The sequence below is a fragment of the Mauremys mutica genome, chromosome 3 (assembly GCF_020497125.1).
Source record: "Mauremys mutica isolate MM-2020 ecotype Southern chromosome 3, ASM2049712v1, whole genome shotgun sequence".
NCBI lineage: Eukaryota > Metazoa > Chordata > Testudines > Geoemydidae > Mauremys > Mauremys mutica.
Window position 1 is genome coordinate 177459460 of NC_059074.1, and position 13578 is coordinate 177473037.

The 13578-nt window shown below is 52.3% G+C and overlaps 1 protein-coding gene across 1 annotated transcript in view; it reads right to left on the reverse strand.

Moving 5' to 3' along the window:
- Positions 1–693: 693 nt before the first annotated feature.
- The window catches only part of KCNK12 (potassium two pore domain channel subfamily K member 12), a 71691-nt gene continuing 58806 nt past the window's right edge, over positions 694–13578 (reverse strand). Inside the window, exon 2 of the mRNA XM_045010342.1 lies at positions 694–1591. Within this exon, the coding sequence (XP_044866277.1) occupies positions 696–1591 (896 nt within the window). The 3' untranslated portion in view covers positions 694–695. The remainder of the gene's footprint in view (positions 1592–13578) is intronic.

Below are 13578 nucleotides of genomic sequence, written 5' to 3' on the forward strand. Positions count from 1 at the left end.
CCCTGTCCTCCTCTCCCTGCACGTCCCCCTCCCCCCCGGCATGTTTAGCCGCTCTCCCTGGCAGCCGGGCAGGAAGCAGGATGGAGCCATTTCTGCCTGAGAGAGCCTGACTGGGAGACAATGGCAGCCTGCTCCCTGCCTGGGCTCTACCACCACTGACCGGGGCCGAGAGAGCCAGAGCCCTCCCTCCCCCTGGCATGCTCAGCTGCTGTCCCTGGCAGCCAAGCATGGGAAGGGAGCAGGTCGCCACTGCCTCCCAGCCAGGCAGAAGCAGCTCTGTCCCTCTCCCCACCCAGCTGCCAGGGAGAATGGCTGAACGTGCTGGGGGGAGGCACAGGGAGAGAAGGACAGAGCTCCTCTCCCTCCCCACCCCCAGCAGGCCAATCTGGGGGGGGGGGACTTGACTTTGCATGCCCCCCTACACTTCAACTCTGTTCTAAATGCATGTCAAATGCTGTATGATTCCATTCCCAACACCAGCCATGTGGAGAATAAAACACATTAGGGCAAAGATGGTATTGCAACCCAGAAAAGACTTCAAAAAAATAAAATAAAAATAGACCTGCTGCTTGTTTGGAGTTTATCTCTTCACTTAGGAACTTCCATAAGCCCATGATAACATCAGCCTAATAACTTGATTTTTTATTAAAGAATAAGAAAATGTCATTATCTTATAGAAGAGACTGTCAAAAATTCTACCTAGAATCACTTGTTTCTACCAACCTATTGTTCATGATAGCTAGTGCACCAATGCCTGCAGAGAAGCCATTTTGTCTGCTGTTCATACTGACGTTTCTAGGGTACCCATTGGCCATCTCAGAAAGCTGCTTTTGCAAAATGGCCAGGGAGACTTTGTTTGATGCTGTGAGCTCCTTCATTGAAATCATTTCACCAGAAAGCCTCCTCCCCTCTGTGTCACTGTCATACTGTCCATCAGTTTCCACAGAGATGTTATGCCTACGGAAGCGGCTTCCTGGGGTGATGGCATTGCGACGACCAAGGCGGGCACTTGATTTATGGCACTTTGAGCAACACCTGCATCCAAACTTTTTCAACAGCCAGTTTAAAACTTGCTTGATTACAATTGATATGACATTAAAAAGGGAGTATATGCAAGATACACCCATTAATATAAACATGAAGTTTCCAAATCTGTATAATCCCTGATTTTGGTACACTGCATTTTGACTGCTTACCAAATCTCCAAAGCCAATGGTGCTGAAGGTGACAAAACAATAGTATAAGGAGTCAATGTAGTTCCATCCTTCCACTGCTGTGTACATTGCTGAGGCACAGCAAGCCAGTGTAAAGGCAAAAATTCCCAGAATCAGCATCACATGATAAACGGATGGTTTCCATCCAGCAAGGCTGTCCACTTCAGAGATAGCTGATCCCCTTCGAAAGTTAGGGGGTAGAAGACCACTTCTTCGCAGCTGCCGCTCACGACAAGCCTTCATAATAAAAGCCAGGAGAGAGATAATACGCTCTAGGAACAGATTGAAGAAAAGGATAGTCCCAGCACACCCGAACAGGCCATAAATTATGAGGAACACTTTTCCAGCTACTGTTGCGGGTGTGGTCATTCCAAAACCTGCAGAGGCACAGATAATGTAATTATAATCACGACATAGCTCTTCCTGCATATACACCTAGTATATCTTATCCCACCACATCCCCTTTCACTTTGACAATTGGCTTGGAATATGTTTAACCAGCTAGTGAAATCGTGCTGTGTATAACTCAATTTGGACCAGCCTGAATTAGAGTGAATTATTTCTTAGGTGGTAAGGAAGACTCCAGAATGCTGGACAAGGTGAGCAGGATTCAAGAGGGAGCAAAAAAGTCTGTAGGAGATGAAGTGTAAGTTATTAACAGAGAAGAGCTATTGTGTTTGGAGGAGCTGTATTAGCAGCTCAGCAAAATCGGAATTCATAAGCTCAAATCACTTGGTAACGATGTTAAATTAATACACCACATCTTTGCTTCTGTTCATTCAAGCCAGCATGAACCTCTGGAAAGTTTAGTTCTTTATATCCAAGGTACCAGTTCCTTAACTGCTGAAAATCATTATAGCCCCACTCAAGTTAGGGTCTCACTATGATACCACCAACTCCTCCTAACAGATGACAGATTTCAATGTGTACAATAGTAAAGGAATTTGAACCTTGATTATCTTTTAAATGTAACAGCACTTCCTTCAAAGCCGTCTGTTCAAATACAGAACCAGACTCACTGTCCTGAAAGTATCATCGCACAAAGGGGTAAGAATGAAATCGTGGCTCCATTGCAAAACACCCCCTGACTTCAGTGCTGTCATGATATTCCCTACAGGCACAGACCAAGAGTTAGTAAATAGCTAACATCTTGGTTTTGTAGCTCTAAACCCAGTTCTTTCAACTTTTTAGAAGACAGAACTGTCTGTCTTCCAGATAATATATTTTTGTTGCTGTGTATGTGAAATATTTTGAATAAGTTACATTTGTTTCATTTGCTTTTGGAAAGTGATAAAAATTGTATCCAGTCATCAGACTTTTTCAATTTTTGATAGAAAAAATAATAGAAACTTTTATTAAACCCCACCAGCAGTATGAATTATGGAATCCTGTAGACTTAAAACAAGCTACTATACTAGTATAAGCTTCATGAATGGAATGAAAACCAAGAAAAAATAAAATATTGCTTCTGAGTTCAAACAAGCAGTTAATGTATTGTGAGCACATGATATCAAAACCTTAGAATCATAGAATATCAGGGTTGAAAGGGACCTCAGGAGGTCATCTAGTCCAACCCCTTGCTCAAAGCAGGACCAATTCCCAACTAAATCATCCCAGCCAGGGCTTTGTCAAGCCTGACCTTAAAAACCTCTAAGGAAGGAGATTCCACCACCTCCCTAGGTAACCCACTCCAGTGCTTCACCACCCACCTAGTGAAAAAGTTATTCCTAATATCCAACCTAGACCTCTCCCACTGCAACTTGAGACCATTACTCCTTGTTCTGTCATCTGCTACCACTGAGAACAGTCTAGATCCATCCTCTTTGGAACCCCCTTTTAGTTAGTTGAAAGCAGCTATCAATGGCCATACGCTTTTTAGACACAAACTTCACCTTTGCAAATGTCATGTAAAACACATTTAATAATGCTATATACCATAGTTTTCTTTTTTTTAACAGAATTGTTTAAATAATTTAGATACTTCACCACTACCTAAAAATATCCTGTAATTAGAATAGAATCATAGAATATTAGAGTTGGAAGAGACCTCAGGAGGTCATCTAGTCCAATCCCCTGCTCAAAGCAGGACCAACACCAACTAAATCATCCCAGCCAGGGCTTTGTCAAGCCAGGTCTTAAAAACCTCTAAGGAAGGAGATTCCACCACCTCCCTAGGTAATCCATTCCAGTGTTTCACCACCCTCCTAGTGAAATAGTGTTTCCTAATATCCAACCTAGACCTCCCCCACTGCAACTTGAGACCATAGCTTCTTGTTCTGCCATCTGCCACTGCTGAGAACAGCCTAGCACCATACTCCTTGGAACACCTCTTCAGGTAGTTGACAGCTGCTATCAAATCCCCCCTTACTCTTCTCTTCTGCAGACTAAATAACCACAGTTCCCTCAGTCTCTCCTCATAAGTCATGTGACCCAGCCCCCTAATCATTTTCGTTGCCCTCCACTGGACTCTCTCCAATTTGTCTACATCCTTCTTGTAGTGGGGAGACCAAAACTGAACACAGGTGTGGCCTCACCAGTGCTGAATAGAGGGGAATAATCACTTCCCTCAATCTGCTGGCAATGCTCCTACTAATACAACCCAATATGCCCTTGGCCTTCTTGGCAACAAGGGCACACTGCTGACTCATATCCAGCTTCTCATCCACTGTAATCCCCAGGTCCTTATCTGCAGAACTGCTGCTTAGCCAGTCGGTCCCCAGCCTGCAGCGGTGCATGGGATTCTTCCTTCCTAAGTGCAGGACTCTGCACTTGTCCTTGTTGAACCTCATCAGGTTTCTTTTGGCCCAATCCTCCAATTTGTCTAGGTCACTCTGGATCCTATCCCTATACTCCAGCATATCTACCTCTCCTCCCAGCTTAGTGTCATCTGCGAACTTGCTGAGGGTGCAATCCATCCCATCATCCAGATCATTAATAAAGATGTTGAAAAAAACCGCCCCAGGACCAACCCTTGGGGCACTCCGCTTGATAATGGCTGCTATCTAGACATCCAGCTGTTGATCACTACCCGTTGAACCCAACCATCTAGCTATGCCTAAGCTCTCCTGTAGCTAAGCTATCCTGCCGACATAGCCTTGGTCCCTCCTAGCTGGTACAACAGATGAGCCTTCCCTGGGGCTCTTCCTACCTCGTCCTGTTCTCGCTCCACTTTAGGGTGTGGTCATGGCACTCAGCTTCCCTCTTAGCAGAGGGTTGCTTCCACAGTCTCACTTGGTCAAACAGTTAGTTGGATCTTCCCAGTCCACTTTTCAGTGTCCACTTGCTTCCCCTTATCAGAGGAGAGAGGCGAGAAAAAAGGGTATCAGGCCCTTGGCCTTTTGGTTGGGTCTTACCCATAGTCCAGACTCTTCTCCTATAGATCCTCTGTCCCAGAAGCTACAGCCCAGCTACCTGCCTGCTGCCAGTCTCTCCTTCACTCTCCCCAGCTTGACTGTCAGAGTCTCCTTTTAAGCAGGCCATCCATTTGGAGCATGCTGTGCAGCTGCTGAAGGTCAGGGCCTTCTGGGCCCAGAACTGCTCCATTACTCCTTTAGTCTCGGTGAGGGGTCTGTGAACCCCATCACAGGGAGGGAGATCTTTAATTGCACACTGCCACTAAGAACATAAGAACGGCCATACTGGGTCACACCAAAGGTCCATCTAGCCCAGTATCCTGTCTTCTGACAGTGGCCAGTGCCAGGTGCCCCAGAGGGAATGAACAGAACAGGTGATCATCAAGTGATCCATCCCCTGTTGCCCATTCCCAGCTTCTGGCAAACAGAGGCTAGGGACACCATCCCTGCCCATCCTGCCTAATAGCCATTGATGGACCTAGCCTCCATGAATTTATGTAGTTCTTTTTTGAACCCTTTATAGTCAAGGTTCAAACTAGTAAGAGAGAAACTTAACTTTACAGAGCGCCCACATATCATAGCAACATTAAAATGCTAAAGTGTGGCATCTGCCAGCTGGAGAGATTTACAGAACTTCTAAAGAAAAGAGATTACAACCTCTTTTTTCACCTCCACACAAATCACGGTAGAGAACTGATTTTTCCCCCCCTCCTATGGCTTTTGAAGGACTCAAGGACATTTAGAAAACATAAGTTGTCAATTATGTATTCAGATCTTTCCCCAGTAAGTTATGCTGTAGATCTTCAAAAGCGGACATTCCCTAAGAGCTGGCATCCATGCTCAAGCTTTCTGGGGAATTCAGACCATTAGAAGTCATTATTCATTTCATAGTCTCATTGTGACAATGACTACAATTTCACCATGTGAAAACCTGTCTGGGAGGTTCTGCAAAGTTGTACAGAGATGTAAAATAATAAATAGCCTGTGTGCCAGACTATACAATGAAATGCTCAGAGGAATGGTAATACAGAGCCTTTCATTTCTAGATCACGGGTCTAAATTTGGTCTACCTTGGTAGTAAGCAAGAGTTACTATCTTCTGATGGCTGTTTGTTAACCTTTGAGAAAGGATCAGTCCAGTTCCTAGTGGAGTCAACATCAAAATGGCAGGCTTGCTGGAGGCTTCAGCACAAAGGCCTAGGAGTTTGGGGGGGGGGCAGAAATTAAGGGTGAGGTGTTGTGCCTCTAGAGCCCAGGCCAGGGTCAGGGAAACGAAGGGGAATTTAAGCCATCTTTGTAACCTCCTGAGCGTAGGCTGTTCCAGGGGCTGGAGAGGCCTCCCCTTAGTGGTGGTTAAACTACAGCAGCCCCCCCAGGCTGCCCTACATGCTTCAGCATTGCCTGAAACCTCCGCAGTGATGAGTGCTGTGACCCTGCCTCTGACATGCCCCTTCTATCTCTGGCCCCACCCTGGAACACCTTATACTTGAACTTCTGAAGGGGTCCTTGGGAGGCAGCCTTATGTCAGTTTTTCACAGCACCCACATGGGAGGGAATCCTCCCCTAGTCAGATACAGGGCTTTTAAGGCCCCTTTTCAATGCTCCTTCCCTTTTACATTATGTAAACCAGTTGGAGGGGGGTTAAGGATCTCATCCTAAATTTCTTTCTCTGCTGTATCAGATATGAGGTACATCAATGGGGCAGAATAAGGAAATTGTGAGTTCTGGGAGTTAGGTAGAACACGTCAAGCAAACGTTTACCAATCTTTTCAACAACCAGCCATGATACTGCAAAAGACAAACATTTTAAAAGGGACAAGAGAAGCAGGGAGAGAGCTAGAAGAACTCAATTAAAATGAAATACCCCTTGACAGATACACAATCCTACAGGAACAGAAGAAATAATGAGATAATTTGGAGACTACTATGAAAAATTGTACATTGAACCTATGAAATAACCATGATCCTAAATAAGTATAGCTCTGTATTTTGAATGGATACTCTCCTGCAAAAATGAACAGAGGAGCTAAAAGAAAATATAATCTAGACTTTAAAAAGAGAAAAGAATAATAGATGCCATCAAATCATTAAATAGTAATAAGTAAACATGGCCAGGCAACATTGTAGTAGATTGCTTTCAAAGACTTATAGATGCTTAATGCTGTTATACAAGCTATACAGCATACACAGGATACTGAATAACATGTATCATGCAAATACCTTTCTACGATCCTGTGTAGTACTGTTAATGGATACAGAATCAGCAATTAACAGAATAAGTTGAAATTGGTCCAGATCTTTCAGCATAGTTAATAAATAATAATAATAATTTGAGATATACCCATCTCATAGAGCTGGAAGGGACCCTGAAAGGTCATTGAGTCCAGCCCCCTGCCTTCACTAGCAGGACCAAGTACTGATTTTGCCCCAGATCCCTAAGTGGCCCCTTCAAGGACTGAATTTACAATGCTGGATTTAGCAGGCCAATGCTCAAACCACTGAGCTAACCACCCCCGCCCCCGTAAGTTCCCTTGAATCATATATTTCTTCTTCGAGTGATTGCTCCAATGCATTCCAGTTAGGTGTGCGCGCCGCGCGTGCACAGCATCTCGGAACTTTTTTCCCTAGCAACCCCGGCGGGCCGGCTGGGCGCCCCCTGGAGTGGCGCCGCTATTGCGCTAAATATATACCCCAGCCGGCCCGTCCGCTCCTCAGTTCCTTCTTACCGCCCGTGACGGCCAGTTGGAACTGTGGAGGGCTCTTCGTTCTCCACAATCCCTAGCATTTACATCTCTCTTGTATATAGTTAGTTTAGTAGTTACAGTTTTAGATAGTTAGTGTAGATAAGGTGAAAGGGGGGGGTTTCCCCTTTTACCTCACCCGGTGCGGGCTCATGCCCAAGGCACCGGGCTTTAAGCCCTGCGCGGCATGCCAGAAGCCTATGCCCATCGGAGACCCGCACGACGCCTGTCTCCGTTGCTTGGGCGAAGGGCATAGAACGGACAAGTGTTCGATCTGCTTAACTTTTAAACCGCGGACCCGGAAGGAGCGGGACATCTGCCTGAAGCAGATCCTAATGGAAGCGTCGCTTCGACCACCGGCACCGTCCGCGCCGGCACCGCGAACTGACTCGGTGCAAAGCGCACCGGCGGCACCGAGCCGCTCCACCTCCGCGGCGCCGCCGACGCAGAAAGCAGCTAAGAAGTCGCGGCACCGCTCGCTTTCGCCCACAGGAAAGCAGAGACTGGCGAAGGCAATAGCGCAGGCTAGCGCTGAGGCCTCGGCGCAAGCAGCTGCGCGCCTGGCAGCTCCTGCGGTGCCCGTACACAAGCCGCGCACCGGACCCTTGACTCCGGCGCCGCCACGCTCCCCGGTACCGTCCGAGGTTGAGCCCCGGCTGCCGTCAACGCCGGAGACATTCGCCTCCGCGCGAGAGCTCATCAAGCTCATAGAGGCACCAGGCCTCCGGCCCCCGGCACTGCCGGTGCGGGCTGTCATGTCGGCGGGGAAGCCGGCGAGAATGACCCGGCCACCGTCCCTGGACAGGCCGCATGGACGACGCTCCCGGTCCCGGTCCCGGTCCCGCGGCAGATCTCCATCCAGACGCTCGCGATCTCGGCACCGCTCGACTTCGCGGTACCGGTCGCCATCACAACGCCGGTCGCAGTCCCGGTACCGCTCGTCATCGCGGTACCGGTCGTACTCCCGACGCCGCACGAGATCCAGGTCGCCATCGCGTCGGCGCCATCAGAGATCGCCGTCCCGGCACCGCTCCCGGCACCGCGACTCGCGCGGACGTTCGTGGCACCGTCGTTCTCAAACAAGGTCAAGCTCCCGGCACCGGTCGAGCTCCCGGCACCGGTCGAGCTCCCGGCACCGCGGCGGACGTCACTCCCGGTCGCCGTCCCGGTACCAGCCAGAGCAACCTCGCACTTCTTTGCCTCCCGGGGAAGGTCGGCCCCATTCGGCACCGCACTCTGCGAGCGCTTCGGCACCGCCATGGCCTTCTCGACCCGAGTCGGTCGCTTCTGGCGCGGACGGATACGGACTCCTGCCGCCCACCCCACGGCACCATCCTCAAGGGGCACAACCGTGGGGCTTTTGGGTTCCATGGGCCCAGTACGAGGCCCAGGGGGTGCCTTTTCCACCAAGGCCCCCCGCGTCAGAGCGCAGAGTCCCAGAGGCGACGGTATCCAGACCGGCCCCTTCGCCACCGGCGGCGGATGCTGTAGCGTCGGAATCCCAAGGCCATGTGCAGCCCGCACCCTCCGACGGACAGGTGGCAGGCCCCTCTTCGGAGTCGGTCGTCCAAGGGTTGTCCTCCTCGTCCTCGCCTGATGAGGCGGTGGCCGGTGCAGCAACTAAGGAGCCTCCCCCCATTGACGTGAGAGCTCACCAGGACCTCCTTCGTCGTGTGGCGACGGCAATGGCCTTGCCCATAGAGGAGGTACGCGAGGACGAGGACCCTATCACGAATGTGGTCGAGGCTGACACGCCGGTGCGAGTTGCACTTCCGTTTGTACGGACGGTGCAGAAGAACGCCACCACTATCTGGCAGACGCCAGCGTCCGTGCCCCCTACAGCCCGTGGGGTTGAGCGAAAGTACTCTGTCCCTCCCACGGGCTATGAATACTTGTATATGCATCCGACCCCGGACTCCTTGGTAGTCCAGTCGGTTAATGACAGGGAGCGGCACGGTCAACCGGCTTCGGCGCCCAAATCGAAGGACGCGAAACGTATGGACCTGCTAGGCCGGAAGGTCTATTCTGCAGGAGGCCTGCAAATGAGGATTGCCAACCAGATGGTCCTCCTCGCCAGGTACGTCTTCGACATCCTGACGTCCCTGGCGAAGTTTACCGAGCTCCTGCCGTCAGCCTCCCGACAGGAGTTCACGGCCATGCTGGAGGAGGGAAGGAGGTCATCTAGATCCTCCATCTCAGCCGCCCTCGACGCTGCGGACTCGGGGGCGAGGACCTTGGCCTCCGGAGTCACGATGCGGCGTATTGCCTGGCTGCAGTCTTCCATCCTGCCGCCGGAGGTCCAATATACGTTGCAGGACCTTCCCTTTGACACTAAAGGGCTGTTCTCTGAGAAGACGGATTCTAGGATCCAGTCTTTAAAGGACGGTCGTATCGCGATACGCACGTTAGGCATGCATACGCCAGCGACGCAGCGTAGGCCATTCCGTCCGCAGCCCTCCAGACCGGCCTTCCAGTCCCGGTATCGCCCTTACAACAGCCGACGTCCGGCCCAAAATCGCCGTCGTCCATCCGGCAACCGCCGCAACCAGGGCCAGGCCGCTTCGAAGGCCCCTCAGGGGGCCAAACAGGCCTTTTGATGGGACGCTCGAGGACGGCCCATCACTCTCCCTACCGGATCCTTCCCCTCTGTTTTGCAACCGCCTTTCCCATTTCTTTTCGGCGTGGTCCCGCTTAACATCAGACAACTGGGTGCTCCAAACAGTCCAGTCGGGATACCGCCTGCAATTTGCTTCGCCCCCGCCTTCCCACCCACCCTCCCTGTCCCTCTTCAGGGACCCCTCTCACGAGCAAGTCCTCTTACGGGAGGTCCAGACTCTGTTGAGCGTGGGTGCCATAGAAGCAGTGCCTCAGGACAGACGGGGCAGGGGATTCTACTCCCGTTACTTTCTCATCCCCAAGGCGAAAGGCGGGTTACGTCCTATCCTGGACCTGCGCGAGCTGAACAAGTACCTGCTCAAGCCCAAGTTTCGCATGGTCACTCTGGGGACCATCATTCCTTCTCTGGATCCGGGAGACTGGTTTGCCGCCCTCGACATGAAGGACGCCTACTTCCATGTCGCGATCTATCCTCCCCATCGTCGTTACCTTCGGTTTGTGGCCAACGACACCCACTACCAGTTCGCAGTGTTGCCGTTCGGACTTTCCACCGCCCCGAGGGTGTTTACCAAATGCATGGCGGTAGTCGCCGCAGCCCTCCGACGTCGTCAGATGCACGTTTATCCGTATCTCGACGACTGGCTGGTTCGCGGTCAGTCCCGGCAACTTGTGATGGACCACATGACAGAAATCCTGTCTCTCTTTCGGCGGCTCGGTCTTCTCATCAACACAGAGAAGTCCACTTTGATTCCGTCGCAGCGGGTGGAGTTCATCGGAGCGGTCCTCGACTCCACGATGGCCAGAGCCTGCCTCCCTCGTGCTCGGCACCAGACGATGGTCTCCATCATCCGGGACCTCGTCGCCTTCCCTACCACGTCGGTGCGCTCCTGCCTTCGCCTCCTGGGCCACATGGCCTCCTGCACGTATGTCACCGCATACGCGCGGCTCCACCTTCGGCCGTTCCAGTCGTGGCTTGCATCGGTGTACCGGCCACACCGGGACCCCATCGACATGGTGGTCACGGTTACCAGGACGACCCTCGAGTCCCTCATCTGGTGGCTCGACCCGGAGGTGGTGTGTGCCGGAGTTCCGTTCCACCCTCCTCGCCCGTCCGTCACTCTGACCACGGATGCCTCGGCCCTCGGTTGGGGGGCCCATCTGGGCGATCTCCACACGCAGGGCCTGTGGTCGGTCCAGGAGCTCGCCCTGCACATCAACGTTCGCGAGCTGCGCGCCATCCGCCTGGCCTGTCGCACCTTCTACGCCCGCCTGCAAGGCCGTTGTGTGACAGTATTCACGGACAACACCGCCGCGATGTTCTACGTGAACAAGCAAGGCGGAGCCCGCTCCTCCCCCCTCTGCAAGGAAGCGATGCTCCTGTGGGACTTCTGCGTGACCCACTCAATTCACCTGGAAGCATCCTTTCTTCCGGGAGTGCAGAACACGCTGGCCGACCGTCTCAGCAGGTCGTTCCTCTCCCACGAGTGGTCTCTCCGTCCAGATGTCGTCCACACTATCTTCCGGAGGTGGGGGTTTCCCCAAGTAGACCTCTTCGCCTCCAAAGAGAACAGGAAGTGCCACCGGTTTTGCTCATTCCAAGGTCGCTCGCCAGGCTCCCTGACGGACGCCTTCCTTTATCACTGGACGGATCGCCTCCTCTACGCCTTCCCTCCATTCCCGCTCGTGCACCGAGTGCTCCTGAAGCTTCGGAGGGACAGAGCCCACATCATTCTAGTGGCGCCAGCCTGGCCGAGGCAGCACTGGTACACCCTGCTGCTCGAGCTCTCCGTTCGGAAGCCCATCCCCCTGCCGTTGTGGCCGGACCTCATCACCCAGGACTTCGGCAGACTCCACCATCCGAACCTGCAATCCCTCCATCTTACAGCTTGGTACCTGAGTGGCTGACCCACGCGGAGAGGGGCTGTTCTGCAGCGGTTCAACAGGTCCTGCTCGAGAGCAGAAAACCTTCCACTCGCTCCACTTACCTGGCGAAGTGGAAGAGGTTTGCACTCTGGTGTGATCACCGAGGTCTTAATCCATTCCTGGTACCGGTCCCTACCATCCTGGACTACCTCTGGCACCTTAAGGAGCAAGGTCTGGCGGTCTCCTCCTTGAGGGTTCATCTGGCAGCGGTATCCGCCTTTCGTCCCTCCGTGGAAGGTCGGTCCATCTTCTCGAACCAGATGGTTTCCCGTTTCCTCAAGGGCCTGGACCGCCTGTACCCGCCAGTGCGGCGCCCTGCCCCGACCTGGGACTTGAACCTCGTGTTGGCCAAACTAATGGGTCCTCCGTTCGAGCCTCTGGCCACGTGCTCCCTGCTCTACCTTTCGTGGAAGACGGCCTTCCTTGTTGCCATTACTTCAGCGAGGCGAGTTTCTGAGCTTCGCGCTCTAACGGTTGATCCGCCATACACGATCTTCCATGGGGACAAGGTACAGCTGCGCCCTCATCCGGCCTTTCTCCCGAAGGTGGTGTCAGCATTCCATCTCAATCAGGAGATCTTCCTCCCGGTGTTCTTCCCGAAGCCGCATGCCTCGCCTCGGGAACAGCACCTGCATACTCTCGACGTTCGTAGAGCGTTCGCCTTCTACATCGAGCGAACTAAGCCTTTCCGGCGTTCGCCTCAGCTATTCGTAGCAGTAGCTGACCGCATGAAGGGAGATGCGATATCCTCCCAGCGGATTTCCTCATGGGTCACTGCGTGTATCCGGACCTGCTACGAGCTGGCTCGCGTACCACCAGGCCGCGTCACTGCACATTCGACGAGGGCGCACGCCTCATCTCTGGCCTTCCTGGCCAACGTCCCAATTCAGGACATCTGTCGAGCGGCCACCTGGTCTTCGGTGCACACCTTCGCCTCCCACTACGCGTTGGTGCAGCAGTCTCGAGACGACGCAGCCTTCGGCTCTGCGGTATTACACTCCGCCACGTCTCACTCCGACCCCACCGCCTAGGTAAGGCTTGGGAATCACCTAACTGGAATGCATTGGAGCAATCACTCGAAGAAGAAAAGACGGTTACTCACCTGTAGTAACTGTTGTTCTTCGAGATGTGTTGCTCCAATCCATTCCAGACCCGCCCTCCTTCCCCACTGTCGGAGTAGCCGGCAAGAAGGAACTGAGGAGCGGACGGGCCGGCTGGGGTATATATTTAGCGCAATAGCGGCGCCACTCCAGGGGGCGCCCAGCCGGCCCGCCGGGGTTGCTAGGGAAAAAAGTTCCGAGATGCTGTGCATGCGCGGCGCGCACACCTAACTGGAATGGATTGGAGCAACACATCTCGAAGAACAACAGTTACTACAGGTGAGTAACCGTCTTTTATTACTCCAGGGGGCATTCTGTGCCAAAAAAATTAAAAGTCTGCACACTATTTTAAAATTCTGCAAAATTCTGCAAATTTTAATTGTCAAAAATAACACTACATAATCACACCAGTTTCAATTATTTTGGTAATTTATTTCAAAATACCTGTCAGCAAGTACGTCTGTAACAATACAGACACACACAAAAATCCCCCCAGGATTAGAGAGTTAAAGAAACCCCCATGACACCCCAGGTCCTGTTTCTCTGCCCCCTTTCTTCCCCCAAGCCCAGCCAGGGGGCCATACACCCACAATCCCTCCCCCCACAGAGCTCAGCCACTACACCCAAACCTC